The sequence below is a fragment of the Eucalyptus grandis genome, chromosome 5 (assembly GCF_016545825.1).
Source record: "Eucalyptus grandis isolate ANBG69807.140 chromosome 5, ASM1654582v1, whole genome shotgun sequence".
Taxonomy (NCBI): Eukaryota; Viridiplantae; Streptophyta; class Magnoliopsida; order Myrtales; family Myrtaceae; genus Eucalyptus; species Eucalyptus grandis.
In genome coordinates, this window is record NC_052616.1 from 51,460,689 (window position 1) to 51,477,228 (window position 16,540).

The 16,540-nt window shown below is 38.9% G+C and overlaps 1 protein-coding gene across 2 annotated transcripts in view; it reads right to left on the bottom strand.

Annotated features, from left to right (window-relative positions):
• LOC104447438 (geraniol 8-hydroxylase) overlaps nt 1–14,799 on the bottom strand; it is a 47,080-nt gene extending 32,281 nt beyond the window's left edge. The window contains exons 1-2 of one of the 2 annotated variants that reach the window (XM_018873529.2): nt 14,308–14,799; nt 13,402–14,213 (exon numbers count right to left, since the gene is read on the bottom strand). In XM_018873529.2, the coding sequence (XP_018729074.2) occupies nt 13,608–14,213; nt 14,308–14,523 (822 nt within the window). In that variant the 5' untranslated portion in view covers nt 14,524–14,799 and the 3' untranslated portion in view covers nt 13,402–13,607. Of the gene's footprint in view, nt 1–13,401; nt 14,214–14,307 lie in introns of those variants that run through there. The other variant, XM_039311987.1, reaches the window with a different exon arrangement.
• Between the last annotated feature and the right edge of the window lie 1,741 nt (nt 14,800–16,540).

The window sequence follows — 16,540 nt, forward strand, 5'->3', positions numbered from 1 at the left end:
AGTTGGTGGACTTGGACGCGTGGAGAGGCAGCTTGATTTCGTGGCTAGACTTCGGTGAGTTGTGGGGCTTCTTCAGTCAACTAAAGCTTCAAGGGTTGACTTGAGGCATGAGCTATGGACATGGGGTGATGGTGGAAGATGGGATGATGACAGATGGTGATGATGGTTCGTAATGGAGTGCAAAGGGAAATTGGCCGAGAGATTGAGGGATATGGTGGATATGGTGATGATGCAGATGATGAGGATGATGGAGCACAACCGAAAGGAATTGATGGGTAGCACAAACAAAAGGAAAAGATAAGTGAAGGAAAAATGAAAGTGAAACAAAGCTGAAGGAGTTGATTGCGTCTTTGAGAAAAATGAGAGAGAATAAGGCGGTGAGATGGGGATGCAGCTAGCAAGGCTCGCCGAAGGAGGGGGAGAGGTAGCGACGGGAGGGGCCCCAAAGTCAGAAATTTTATCCCCTCCATTGATGGCCTTGTCTCCCCTATTACTTTCCAACCAATTTCACCAAAATAATCCAATTCAAATGTCCAAAATGCAGCCTTCAAGCCTAGATCCGAAATTCACTCCATTTAGACTCCAATTTTCATCCTCAAATTCTCCCAATTTGAAGTCCAAAAATTGATGAAGAAAAAAGCCCACAAAATTTCCACACTTTCCTGTAGTCAAGTAGCTCAGTCTGGAAGTCCCAATTTCCATCGACTTAGCCCATTCGAATTTCCGTTCATTTTCCGTAACGTCCGAATCAATTTTCCGTAAAAACCTCGGAATTTCTGAAAATTCTTCGGAGGATGAGTTGACGTTCCTAAAATAGATCGTGATACGATAGAACTTTCAATTTCTGAAATCGGGTTCCAGTTCGCGGTTAATTTCAATCCGACGCGCTTTTAGCGTGACCTAGTCTACCGGGTAACTTTTATGAATTTTTGGTGCAATTAACCCATGATCGATTTATCTTGAGTCACATTGTACATCTTCGACACATTGGCGACTCTCGATTGTCGTGAAAATTTTGAGGTATCAATTACGGGCACCGGGTACCAAAACGATAGAAAAATTGATCTAGTGCTAACCGACGAGTATTTTGCAATCAGGTGGAATCACCCATACTCTGATTACATATCTCAATTGAATCGACCTATCTCCGGTATCTAATCGATTTCTGACAGTGCCGTAATGATCTTTACAGATCAATACGATCGAGCAATCGATTCCTAGTCGAATTCTCAAGTCTATTGCGTTAAAATCCCTTAATGGTTTCACCCAATAGGCTAGTTATCTCGTGAGGGGCACTCTCAGAGAATAAGGCCATAAGCGCGTCGATGAAAAGCCCATTTCATCTCATCAAAATCAGACTCGAAAATCAAGATGTCACATGTTAAGTGGTTAAATTAGATTAAGCAAGGCCTAGATAAATTGTATTATTTATCTAGAAGGATTCGGGAATTTTCTGGGCCCGTATCGGTATTTAATTTAGTGATTCTAGCCTAAGTTAATATTTTTAGAAATTAAATTGAATTATTTAATTAATTTGAGAAATTAATTAATTATTAATTATTTTTTTGAAAATTAGGCCGGGATAGCCAGTTACTAGAATTTTGTGCTACTAGAATTTCGTGCTAATTGTGAATTTCAATATTTATTTAGAAAATCCCGGGTGGATTTTGACACCAAAAATAGTTTTAATTACTATACAAAAATAGTGGGATTTTAAAAAGGAAGAATGTCAATTTTTTTGGGTCAAGTTGACCGGTACCCACCCACGAATATTTTCATGTGTATTTCTAATATGAAGAAAAATGTTGGGTTCACCATTTTAATTGAAGCATTTGAGTGCAATACACGATGTCCTAGGTCATATTTGAGTGATCGTGTGATGGTTAAGAAAAATCGTTGCGAGCTGTTAAGCTAGACATTATCCCTATTTGGGATACCCTTAGACAACGAGAAATTCGTCGCAGTAGATTCTAGACCTTATGCTCCTTTGGGAAAGCCGTCTAAAAGAGACGTGTCGTGCTCAATGGGATGAGAGTAGGCCGTGCTATATGCCAAGATCAAAACTAGAAACGCATGTTTAATTGAGTTGAATGCGCTGGATTATGGGACAATATTGTGTGGTACGGTATGTAATGTGTCATAACGATTTGGCTCTATTATCGGGACTCCTATGCTTATATGAGAATTTTAATATGGCGTTCCAGTTAATTGAGCTTAGTTGTTACTCATGCTTTCTTGATGTCTGAGATATAAAATGTATTGACTTTCATGGTGGATCTGAAACAAGGTAAGTCTCCTTGATTGTATGATTATGTGATTAGGATACTTCTACGTGCATTTCCCTCATAATCAGGGTTTAGAACGTGAACTCGCTGCGATTTATATCTCACCCGTAATGGGTTAAATTTTCAAGATCGTCAAGTGGAGTACCCGGAGCTAAGAGGAGGTGATCGGAAGTGTAGGTCAGTTAGGGCTGCTACTTTTTGGAAAGCCAGTTTTTGTAGTCTTTTAATTATAGATCTTGTACATGACTCTATATGAATATAAAAGCATGTTTCGTTTTGTGTGAATCTGTTGTCATGCTTTTCTATCTTGAGATGATTATTGTTAGGAGATTTATTTTTGCTTCCGCATGTGCAATAAAAAGAAAGGGTCGGCAACTCGTCTTAGGAAGTCGCAAAATTTTATCAACTAGAAAGGGATTGGCACGAGCTTGAGGATCGAGGTGTGACAATCGACGACCTTGCCGGAGCATCGCCGGTCCCCGGCAAGGCTCGGCCTCGCCTTGGCTGAGCGAGCTTGAGTTCACCCAAATCCCTCGAGCTCGCCCAGATCCAGCGAGGCCGAGCTCGTCGACCCACCGCCAGGTCGGTGTCGCCCAGTGGTGGCCCAGTGAGGCCGAGCCTTGCCAATGGCTAGGTGAGGTCGGCCTCGCCAAATTTGGGTGAGCTTGAGCTCGCCCAACGAGGCCGAGGCCGAGCCTCGCCGTGGCTAGGCGAGGCCAATGACCATCCAAAAGGAAGAAAAAAAAAAACGAAAAAAGGAAAATAAAATAAAATAATACTAAAAATTAAAAGAAATAAAAAAAATTATATAAGTTTACCAAACGTGTTTCTGTTCTTTTTCTATCCTAGGAACAGAAATTTTTTGCAGTTACCAAACGCATTCTTATGTTCAAAATTTGTTCCCAATAATAGAAATAGTTTTTTCTATTTCTATTCCTAGGAACAATTTCTGAACAGAAACATTATCAAACACGCCATAAATCTCCAAAAGTGGGAATGCAAAACGGCGAATGTTTTGGCTAAACAACATTTAATGGATGAAACTGGTGTCCAACAAGCTACTTTGACAATTGAACATATTTGTTCACAACGAAAAATTCATCAGGGACAAGAACTGGGGCAAGCTGATGCGTGTTGCGAATGCACAAGGGTAAAGTGGACAAAATAAGCTGTAAGGAGCAAATCAATATAGATGACAGACATCAATTGAATGTATTTTTCCCATGAAAGGAAGAGGAGAAAGATTATGAAGTAGCAACTACAGGTTGAAAATGGGCAGGTCGGGTCTGTTTCGTATTCATATAGTTTTAAAGTCAGTTACATCAGGTTCTGCTTCCTAGAAGACGAGCCCGGTTCAGGTTTGGCTCTCAACTCATCTCACAATTCAGTTCCTTCGGACATAAGTCAGGAACTACTGCGGTTTAGTCGGGTCAGAGTCAAATGTTTCAAGATGTCTAGCATCTTTTATACCCTTTGGTGTCATGTTCCGTCAAGTCTATTTCTTTCATATAATTTCAATGGAATGTACATGCGCTATATCGGAGACGGCGACCGCATCGGAAGCGTAATGCACAGGGGAACCATGGAAATGTGGCAGGTTAAGATCAGTGAATGCGAACTCCAAACTCTTCAAGATCCACATGCATCGTTCCAAATGTGGCCGCATCAATCAAGATGCAGCGCGTCGCCACGCATCGGTCGTACACTCAAGAAACCAAAAACACTACATCGACCCAGAAGCCCAGAAGACAAGAACAACAGAAAGAAAAGCTCATCCAGCCAGATCAACACACGCCGTAAGACCAAAACAAGAAGAAACGAAGAGAAAAGCGAACCTCTGAAAGCTTTTCCGGGGCTGAGACCGCACAAAGCAAAACGTGGCAGCTCTCAAAGGCTCTCTTCTTCTTCGCGCTTCCTCTTCTTCTTCTTCTTCTTCTTCTTCTTCTTCTTCGCTCAGTCGCTGCTGCTACTCATACTCCGCTGCCCGGAGTCAACGCACATCTGTGTCCTCTAGTCTTCGTCTTTGTCTTCGCCTTTTCTCTCTTGTCTTTTTCCTAAATCAATTCACATGACAAATTTATCCTTATTAAATTTTATTATTAAATTATTGAGTTAAATTATGCATGATAATTAACGGATATACTGATTTGAAATTTTACTTACTTAAATGTACCGGTTTGATATTAATCTAATTTAACGAAAATTAACTAAAAATAAATTTTTCACAAATGTATTAATTTGGAGCGTTTTATGGTCAAAAATTAATTCGAAGTAAATTTCTACTTATTTGGAGGTTTTCGTGATGAAAAAATTAGTTAAGTATAAATTTATAAATGTATCAATTTGGAATTTTTCATAATATTAATTCTAAAAACAATAATATAAAAGAGAAAAAAGTGGAATGTATGTATTGCCATATATTTAGAAAAGAGTACATGAATTTGCTTTATATATTATTATCTGAGGTACATATATTAATTGAGATATGCATCATCAAAAAGAGATATTCGGGCAATTTTCAACAAAAGAAATTATCTTAAATTTTTTTAATTATTTCTAACATCCCAAAGGATAAAGAAAATTCGCACACGAGGACCCGCAACGATAAATTATCACGCGCTCTTGCCTTTGTCGTTTGAATCTTGCAGGCATGGTCTAATCATGAAACTTCTTTTTACTTATTTCTATCATGCGCTCGATGAAAAGTGAATAATTTGAAAATTCATTTTTGAAAAATGATCATTTATATCATTTGAAATAATTAGTTAATTTTAAAAAAAAAAAAATCATCATTGACGACAATTTATATCTAAACATTTTCATCATTTTCGTGGAAATAAAATCGTTTTCATTTTATTCATTTTTATGAGTTGTACAAAAGACCATTTTTAGGAAAAAAAAATTCAATTTATTCAGTTTTTGTGGAACAAATATACCCTAAAATTAGTTTATATATTCCCGTGATGTTTTACTCGTATTAAAAATCCTAATGAATCTATTGATTGATGTTGTTAGACTTTGAAATGGGTTGAATTTGCCCGTATCCAATTAATTATAAATCTATCGTACGAATGCCAGCTATCAATGTAGTCCTAAACTTTTATACGAAATTTCAATATAATATATTTCTCACCAATTGCAGTTAGAAATTGCTTTACGTAGCATCCAGTCATCCTCGATCCTCATACAACTCCACTCGAAAACCACATCCTAAGGGATTACTACGTCAGCAATTTCTAATGACAATTGATCGGAAAGATAATATTGGAATTTTACACAAAAATTTTGGATGATACTTGCAAGATGTAAAAGTTTAGGATTGAAATGATAATTTTCTCCGTATTAAAATTTTCTTCAAAATTTGATATGGTCATATTAGTTCAAGAATTAAATTGAACATTAGATAATACAACAACTCTAGAAAAAAGGGGGAAATGTAACAAGGAACCCAACCATAACTTTTTCTGTCTAATGCCTTGTAGAGTTTATTTAATATTGACATTAAAGTTGCCAATCTTGATTAAATATCTTATTATATTTGGCCAATTAAATATCCAAAAATGTAAAACATGGTTTTCTTCTGCCCACGACCAGCCTTTTCTTCTCCCTTGACAACTAATCGAACTCCCAGTTGGTTTAGTATGCAGTAATAAATTAATTAAGCAGAGATTTTTTCAAAATAGTAATACCCGTAAAGCTCATGATTTAAGTAGCGTTCACATGCATCTGATCTCATCTAATATTTACTAATACAAAGGGAGCGGGTTTCTAATACTTCAACTACCATAACTCCTCGTTTTTTCCTCGGGCATGTCCTTAAAACTAACCGAGAGAATAAGTGGTGATGTCAAAGATTTGATGAACTAATTTCTCAAACTTGAAGCTAGGAAAAATCCACATGGTGTTTTGAGGATGACAATATTTTAAGCATACTAAGACGTGGAAGACCGGTTCTTGACAGTATAATCAACAATTATCTTCTCCAGATCTTCCTCATCTTGCTATGAGCAATTGAATTCAGACACATCCATATATTAGGTACAGCGCAGGAAACAAATCTCATGGAGCTTGAACATTGTTGCAGAAGAAACTTCACCTGACACAATGTGCAGCATGTATATATCAAGCAACTATCCTTTTCAAAGTTGAAAAGGCATGAACTTTGCATTGATTTCCTCATGAAAACCTGGATTTTAATACATGAAGTTACGGTCTCATGCCAATATGGAGCTGAAGATGAGATGACTTGTGCTTCATGCTTGAAGGCGAGTTTTCCTAAGGGAAAGTCCAGTTAGATCTCTAAATTTCTTTTGAATTTTCAGTTCAATTATGTACCAAACACTCCGGACTGATGTTGATTTTAGTAATTTGTTGCGACATTGCCTGGTGAGGCTTTGAATACTTCTGTGCAGTTTGACGGTGGGGAATAGAGAAGGGAGATCAAACAGATGAAAAGCAGAGTTTCTCACGAAAAGTCATCTTCCTCATTGCGCTACTCAAAAAAAAAAAAAATCAGACAAAAGAGCATCCGGAAATATCAGCACCGGAAATATCAAGAACCTCTACATTTTCGGCTTCTCCAAGAGTTCTTTCTGAACTCTTTGAGATTTGGACAACGCCTCACTTTCAGTACTTGCAAGGAGGCCATTGTAACACCAATTCTCTCTCCAGCTTTGGTAGTTCCATAAGATCCAAGGTCTGCAATGTACGCTCTGCAGGTGCATGACGTTTAAATAGCTCTAGTCTCTCAGGCCTCATTTTCTGACCGCAAATGGTCTCTAGCCTAGTCGCACCGGAAATATAGAGAACTGCTAGAATTTTCGGCTTCTTCAAGAGTTTTTAATAAACTCATAAGATTTGGACACAGTCTCACTTCCAGTACTTGTGACGAGGCCATAGTAATGCCGATTCCGTCCAGCTTTGGTAATTTCATGAGATCCAAGGTCTGCAATTTACACTCTGCAGGGGCACGAGTAAATGGCTCTTTGATTTCATCACAAAGTTTGATCTGGATGTAAGAGTTTTTCTAATTGTGGACTATATTAATTGATATTGTAATTTACCGTTTAACGTTTACCGTTTTATGGGGTTTGGTCTAAGGTGAGATAGAAAGTTTCTTAATTAGTCTAATATGGGCTGGCTAGTGTGGGCCGAGTTGAGCTTGGCCCGTAATGAGAGGGACTGGCCCGTAATGAGAGGGCCGAGTCTCTCCTCTAACCCTAATTCTCACATGTATCCTCACCTAAGGGGCGTTTACCTAACGCTGCGTGAGGGGAGCCGCCTCATTGAGCCAGTGATACGAAGTGTAATAGAGGAGAAGGACTTGATGCGTGGATCCCCTTAATGTATGTGGGTAATCCTTTTTCTGCTTCCGCTTTATGTTCGATGGATCCCAAAACATGTGCGTTAATCTTTCTACTCAATTATGCATGTTCTTGTTCTGGTTATGGAGATCTTGGGATTGCGCAATTTGCGTCCAACAAGTGGTATCAGAGCCGACTCCCGACCGCGTGTGGGACCACAGCTCGAATGTTGTTTTGACGCCCGTGAGGCCACAGCGAGGACGCTCTTCTGTTAAGAGGTGAAGAGTGTGATAGCCTCCTCTCTTGTCCCACATCGCCTAGGGAGGGAGGTCTTGGTTAGCTTATAAAGCTTTGGTCCCTCTAATCTGTGTAACGCGTTTTAAAGCCGTGAGGGAAAAGACCATGGCTGATATGGCGGTTCGTCCGCGTCAGGGCGGGTGACCCAAAGCAGACAATATTACACAGTGGGGCCCAGGATGTTACAAGTGGTAGCGCGTGGCCGCGCGTGATCCCCACGCGCCGCGCACTCAGGCGGCGCATGCGGGCGCGTGGGGGCTTCTTTTGGCGCGTGGTTGGGGGCGTTGGACTCGTATGATGATTTCCTATCTTGTGGTATATTTATTTTATATGTTTGATGGTTTTATTGATGTGAAATTGCATATGAAACCCTAAATACGTGTATTTTAAATGAACTTTTGCGTCTTTTTCCTTGTATTTTTCTGTGATTTTGGAAATACAAGTGTTGGGTTATAGGTATATTATCACATAATCATTATGAAGGTGTGATTCATCAATAAAAATCAAAATTTATTGTGAACTGAAGCTAGCTTAATGAGATACAACCATTATGGAATAGTAATTGAGCTATGTATTGAGCTTATGAGAAACAGTAGAGATTATGAAACTTTTGTTGCTCAAGCATACTCCTTGACACGCTGATAATCTTTGAATGATGGATATTTTAAGAACTCGTGACCAAACTGATTGTACTGATTAACATATCTGCTGTATGTGGGTAATGCATGTCGATTGAGTTACTGCATATTGTACATGAACTCATCTGATCACTTGTTAATGTCTATCAAGTTGAATATTTTTATGGTTAAGGAGTATGACAATATTTATGCAGAGCAATAGTATCTATTGTTATAGTTTAGATATTTAGTTCTGTGGTTTGACTCAATTTATAGGCCACTGGTTGAAGTAATGATATTTGTTACCTAAAATTGATTAATAAATCTGTTGTTGGCCTTGGAGTCATTTTTGCCTTATGAACTCATGAGTGATAATGGATCAGCTGTCAAGCTTGTCGATTTGGTGTACCCTGTATTACTATTGATTTTATATCAGCATTCTTTTTATATTGTTCTGGTAATATGTAATTCGGGTGCATAAGAGATGTTTTATCCTCTATTATGAGAAGTTTCTTGTGTTACTTGTGATCAATGATCTCATTGGAATCTGTCTTTCGAGTTCGTTTTATATATATATATATATATATATATATATATATATATATATGTATGTATGTATGTATGTATATATGTATGTATGTATGTATGTATAATTAATTTTATTAATTAATAAAGCAATATAATTAGCATGATATGTGATTTTGGTGATATGATGCCCCTATCACTAAAGTTAAAATCACATGTATATGGTGTATGTGAGAAGTAAAGTTTATATCCCTGGTATGAGAGAATTTCAATGATTCAATTGAGTAGTGACCGCCAAAGTGGCACGCTTGATTGGGTTTGAGAAATTTCGATCTCGTATAATGATTGGGATGTCTCCTGGTCTAATGCGTAGTCATACTCCCAAAGGAGGTGATTGTGTATTAGTTCATGGAGGGATACATGATAGTGTGGTGAAGGAGTGACTGATTCTAGTGATTCATATGCCTAAAGGTGATGAATTCACAAAGAATTGGAATATATTCTCATAACCGCTATCATGTGGGGAGTGTACAACTGCATGTCATATATTCTGTCCAAAGATGATTATATGATTATGCGTGTAACTCTCTGGATGTGTACTTGTACGTCAAGTTACACAGTACTCACATGATGCTAATTATATACATTGCTTGGTTTTCAGTCACATTTTTTGTAATTAATAACTTCATTATTATTAAGGTTTTTACTGTTTCAAATTTTAAGTTGTGGACATATGATTTGCTGCTTGAGAAAAGAGCAATAGAATTTGTTTACTGTCCATGAGAACACTTGAAAAGAGGTTTGCTTGCGGATTGCACTGCTATAAGATGATGGAAGCCTTAGTTGCTTGAAATTATGTCTTGTCTGATATTGAAATTAGGACACATCTGCAAAGATTGTGTTTAAGTCCTAATGACATATACATTTCGTATATGATTAAAAGGTTGTTTCCGAAAGTTTTCTATTTAAGGAAAATGACCGAGACAAAGAATAAAACAATTACAATTAGTCTTAAAATGTTGTCAGGTTTAACAGTGGCCATGAGTATTTTGGCAAGTATGACAATACGAAATAGCTTAAAGGGTCATTTGTCAAATACTTGGTCTAGGGTGGTAATTTAATTACTATACCTGAAAATTCTGACAAAAAGATTTGGTCGAAAGGCATAAATGCACCATATTGAACATGGTGATGAGTATGATTAGTAAGACTAATTTATCTGGTCTTTTGTGAGTTGATATTATGAAAGCAACTTTTTCATATACAAAAGGTGTCTCTTATCAAAGTTGTTTCATAAACTTCTTTTGAGTTATAGACTGGACATAAATTACTTAAATCATATGAAATTTAGAGGTGTTATGCAAAAGTGAGGTTATCTAATCCAATATTAAGTGCGTTGGAATTCAGATCCACTCGGAATTATTTTGTATCTTATCTAGATTGTTAAAAGGGTATTGATTTTATGACCCTAAAGAAGGTACAAATATTATGGAATTACATACTCTAAAGTTTCTAAAGATTGACGTAATTGTAGAGGATAACTGCTCTCAGACTATTAAAGATAATAGTATGATGGAGGTTACAATATTTTTGTCTTTACCTATACAGATAATTATGGAATCTCCTGTACCATAGACTAAACTTGTTGAGGTTCAAGGTACTATTCTTGATATAGTTTATAATGAAATTTCTTAAACCTCTTAAGTGTAGAATGAAGTGGTCGCAGCTTTATTAAGGAAATTTGTTAAGGAAAGACGATCAGTTATATCATCATACTATATAGTTTATTTGTGAGAGCATGATTACTATATCTACTACATGGTTGTTTTAGCAACTTATATAAATGTCGTTTCTTGTTCTCAATTAAGTATGTGATTAAATGCCATAAAAAAAAAGATAATAATGTTTTCACTCTAAAAGAGGGCTGGATTGTTTATAGTGAAGAAATAACTATTTCTTTAAATATTCTTTCAGAGTGAACGTGGCATTAATAATTTATTTTGATATAAAGTTACACCAAATAGATACAAAATCTATATTGTGCAACTGGATGATTTTGCAGCAAATTCAAGTAAACTTGTGTATAGACTGAAAAGTTATAATTTATGGTCTTAAGCAAGTTTCCAGACAATATTATTAAAGTTTCATAGTGTTGTTATTTTGTTCAATTGGGAACAAAGTAATTCAATATACTGCAAGGTTAGTGGGAGGAAATTTATTTTTTTCTCATACTTTATGTACATAATATTTTGCTTACAAGTTGTGACCTTGAGACATCTTATATCCTTTGTACTGAGGTCTGTAAGGATTTTTTTTGCGATATTATATTAGATTTTCTCGGAGGACATTTGCTGATTGTATATTGGAAATATTCAATATATATTATTGCAAGCCAGGAATTGCTCCTGTTGTTAAGGGTGATGGACTAAATCTATCATATTGTCCTTATTTAGATATTGAGAAAATCTAATTAAATGGTGTACCTTGTGTCAATGCACTTAAAAGTATAATGTATGCTCGAATTTGCACTAAACTAAATATCGCCTTTGTGACGAGACTTCTAGGCAAATATCAGTTTAATTCAAGACGTGATCATTGGATTGCTGCCAAGAAGGTTTTGAGGTACTTAAAAGGACAAGAAATTATATGCTAATTTACAGATATGTTTAATTCTTGCAGTTAGTAGGGTGTTTAGATGTGAATTTTGTTGTCTGTTATGATGACAAGAGATCAATAACATAATACAAATTTATGTTAGTAGGAAGTGTAATAAATAAAGTTCTATGCCATCTTCTACTATGTATGCAGTGTTAGTAACATTATTTTAGGTTGTTACTTGGGCTATTAGACTCCAGAACCTCATGACGGAGTTGATCGTTTTAACTTGATGGATAGACCCATATGATTGTATTGAGATAATAAATTTGTAGTATTATTTATTTACTACAGAGATCTCAAGGGGTCTAAATATGGTGGTCAAAATTTTTTACCAAAAGGAAACAGTTAGTAAGGTGACATAATAATATAATATATTTTCACAGATTATGTGGTTGCAGATCCACTAACTAAAGGTCTATGCCTATGTGTATTTGAGTGACATGTCATTAGCATGGGCCTAGGAGTATCTTCAGATACTGTTGTTTAGTAGGAGCTATTTTGCCTTTACTTTGATAAAGATTTCATCTGTATTTGTTACACTTTGTAACGGTTTGATATGTATCAACTTTTGCATTCAATAAAATATTTTTGAATGTATTGTTATTATGTCGAATACATATTGATAAAGTCTCAAGGGATTGTATAAACCTTGAGTGAAGGCTAGGGCATCCGGGCATCCGGTTATTAGCCTTGTGCATATGTTTGGTGATACATAAAGAAAGATTAACCATAAGGACAAGACATATGTGGGTTCATTGGAACCATAAAGCATTCTCTAGTGGCACAAGTTTTTGTGACAAAGAGAATGGTGGATCGACAAATGGGATCTCTCTATGAGAGATGTTATCCATTTGACACACTACCATATTGAATCAATATCAATAAAGTTGAGAACATTCGTGACCATGGAAGGCTCTATGTGTATACATGCAGTTACCGCCATGATTCGGTGTTTAAGACTTTATGGAATATGATTGACTATTAAGAATTATCTCTAGACCAATGTGCGCACATACAGTACGATTTCAATTAATATGATCCAAGTGGGAGAATGTAAGAGTTTTTCTAATTGTGGACTATATTAATTGATATTGTAATTTACCGTTTAACGTTTACCGTTTTACGGGGTTTGGTCTAAGGTGAGATAGAAAGTTTCTTAATTAGTCTAATATGGGCTGGCTAGTATGGGCCGAGTTGAGCCCGCCCGTAATGAGAGGGACTGGCTGGAAACTCTATAAATAGTGCTCAAGTTTCTCCTCTAACCTTAATTCTCACATGTATCCTCACCTAAGGGGCATTTACCTAACGCTAAATGTGAGGGGGGCCTCCTCATTGAGCCAGTGATATGGAGGGCAATAGAGGAGAAGGACTTGATGCGTGGATCCCCTTGATATATGTGGGTAATCCTTTTTCTGCTTTCGCTTTATGTTCGATGGATCCCAAAACAGGTGCGTTAATCTTTCTACTCAATTATGCATGTTCTTGTTCTGGTTATGGAGATCTTGGGATTGCAAAATTTGCATCCAACACTGGAGGGTCTTGAGGTTCTTCGGCGGCTTCAACAGTAGTAAAATGTCGCAAGCATTGGATAGTACTTTATGTATAACCTCTTAAGATTTGAGAAGACCTGTGTCTCAGATTGAAAGTTATCACCACATACAGATTGTAAGGAAAAAAGACCACAGATAAAGAGAGGCAAGATTTCCGAAAACTCTAGCCTCTTCTTGTACATCTACTATACTAGAAATTCTTTTTGCTCTCTTATTTCTCTTTGTTTTGCCAGGATACAAATTCAAGAAAAAGTGCGCATTTTTTTCCAAAATATTGCGTAGCGCTTTTATTCTGTAAATAGACGATGCAATCATCACAACCCATCATAATTACGTAAAATGTAACGCGAACGTGCATTTCTTTTTCTTCTTTCATATAGGAATGGGCACAGCTTTTAGAGATTGAGCCTTTTGGAGGGCTAATCCGAACTTTTCTTCCATGTTCATGTTCTCGGGGATACCACCATCTTCGAGCTTCCAATTGAATATGTTGATGAGCGAACTGAGCATCAAAGGCAACATTCTCGTGGCCAATGGCAACCCCGGACAAATCCGCCTGCCGCCACCAAACGGTACCAGCTCAAAGTTTTGTCCCCTAACATCAATATCAGATCCAAGAAATCTGTCGGGCACGAACTTGTCTGGATCATCCCAAATGTTCGGATCTCGTCCTATCGCGAACACATTTAGCAAAACCTGAGCACCCTTTGGAATGGTGAAACCGCCTATAGGAAAATCTTCCCCAGATTTTCGAGGAAGAAGGAGAGGACCCGCTGGGTGCAACCGGAAAGTCTCTTTCAAGACAGCTTCTAAATAGGGTAAGCGAGAAATATCGGCTTCCTCGATCGTCTTGCCTTTGCCAATGACTTGATGGAGCTCAGCTTGGGTTCTTGATAGCTTTTCCGGGTTGCGAAGTAGTTCTGTCATTGCCCACTCCAGTGTGGTCGAAGTGGTTTCGCTACCGGCGATGATTATGTCCTGCATGATCCACGTCACAAATCAGAGAGCTTTTTTTCCAAGAAATCAGATCATAATTATCACAATTAGGGAAGCATGATAGAGGAGACGGTACCAGAAATAGATGCTTGACTAGGGAGATGTCCAGGGTCTCATTTTTCTCTTCAATTAAATCAAGGAGATAATCCAAAACATCGTTACACCTCACGCAACCCTTCTCTGTCCTCAGCTGCAACCTTCTCTGGATCACACCGTCGAAAAAGTCGAACAGCTTCTGGATAAGCACCTCAAGGCGACGCTTTGAACCGTGCGGGTTGATCTTCTTGAGCATGGGAAAGTAATCTGCCAGGTAAGGCTTTCCAATCTCCAAAAAATTTGCCACACCACCTCCTTCAGCTCTCCAGCTGGTTTCAAAGGTTCGATCATGTCCAAAGAGAAAAGCGTGTTTGATACTGCGTTAAGGCTGGTCCTGAAAGCCACCTCACCGATATTCACCGCCTCGCCAGCATCTGCGCATTTCCTCACGAAGGCGACCAGCTCTTGAACTTTTGTTGCTGCGAAGGTGTTGGTTCAAATCCAGTTTTTTGCTGGAGAAGATATGCAAGTTGTATACTTTCCTGAGGTTTCGGAAGAGAGGCGAAACCGGTAGCCAGGGCAAGCCTAGCCTGTCATGGTCATGAGCCGTGATGGAACTGGGAACCGTGCGATTCGAGAAGACAGCGTCGTGGGTCTGGAGGATCTCTTTGGCGAGCATCGGCGAAGAGACCACCACCGTAGTCACGAAGCCGAGTTCCAGTTTGATGATGGGGCCATAGGTGCGGGCGAGCTTGGCCAGGGACTTGTGGGGAAGATCTCCGAGCTCGAGGAGGTTGCCGATGATCGGGAGAGGCCGCGGACCGGGGGGAAGGTTGGAGGGCCGAGCTCTTCGGCCCCCGTTGGCGACGAAGGAGAGAGCTTGGAGCAAGCCCCAGAGGAGGTACAGACACAGAATCAGAACCAAGCAATCCATATCACTTTCTGAATCCACAACTACAAGAAGTGCGACCACTTCCTCTGTATTTATTACTAAAGTAGACTGCTTCTTCACGGTCACGTGTTTGACTTAAGCCTAAATTTCCAGGCCACGTGTTTGACTTAAGCCTAAATTTCCAGGCCACTGTGTTTGACTGCTTCTTCACGGTCACGTGTTTGACTTAAGCCCGTGAAAGATTGTTTTCGGCAAGAGTAGAATGGCAAGAGCAATTCTACTTTTGCCGAAAACAAAACTGACTTGTCGTCCCATGTGTTTGGTCATATGAACTTGCACTAGGGCGACGGCAAATGTCACCATGTTGCGTAAATTTCCAGGCCACATGTTTGACTACTTCTTCACGGTCACGTGTTTGACTTAAGCCGGTGAAAGATTGGATTGTCAACAAGAGCAATTCTACTTTTGCCGAAAACAAAACGACTTGTCGTCTCATGTATTTGGTCATATGAACTTGCACTAGGGCGACGGCAAATGTCACCATGTTGCGTCAATTTCCAGGCCACGTGTTTGACTACTTCTTCACGGTCACGTGTTTGACTTAAGCCCATGAAAGATTGGGTTGTTGGGAGAAAATACTAGGTACCCTAACAGTACCACGCAATCTGTGCTCTGATCCATTGACGGGTCGACACCTGTCCACTGGCAGGTCTACGTCAGCTCCCTCGGCTCCCTCTTCTCTCCTCTTTGCTCTCTCTTCCTCCTCCGACGATCCTTCCGGTCTAGCGATTCTTCCGACACCGTCGCTCCCTCCCACCGACGGCATTTCTCTCTCCACTCGATGGCCTCATCTCAGGGTTCCATTCTCTCGGCACACTTCTTCCTAAATCGTGCTCTCTCCCGACGGCCGATTTCGCTTGCCTCTCTCCGTCCCTCGACTCGCGACCAAGAAACCAGTCGCTCGAGTAGCCCTAAATCTGCGAGTCAGGTTCGATTTTATTTCCCGAGGTTGAGGTTTTATGTTCGCATCTTTGTTTTGGGGAGAAAGCTTGACCTAAATCTGTGATTAGAAGTTCACTTGTTTATTGCTTCTGATTCTAAGCGCAGCAACGCGAGAAGTGAAACTACGGCTGTCTCTCTCTCTCTACCCTTGTCCGGTTTTTCCGTTCTTGGCAAATTCGAAGATGAGCCCACTTCTGGATACATGATCTTAGGCCGACCCGTCAAGTCGAAGCCCGACGTAATCTCGCTGCTTCGCTCCACCGAGCTGTTGAATCGCTTGTGTCTGGGGGTTTCAAGATTTTCTGGGGGCAATCATTGCAGACTTCCAGGCGAGAAGAAATGTGCCCACAATAATCACCCCAACACCGAACCGCCTCTT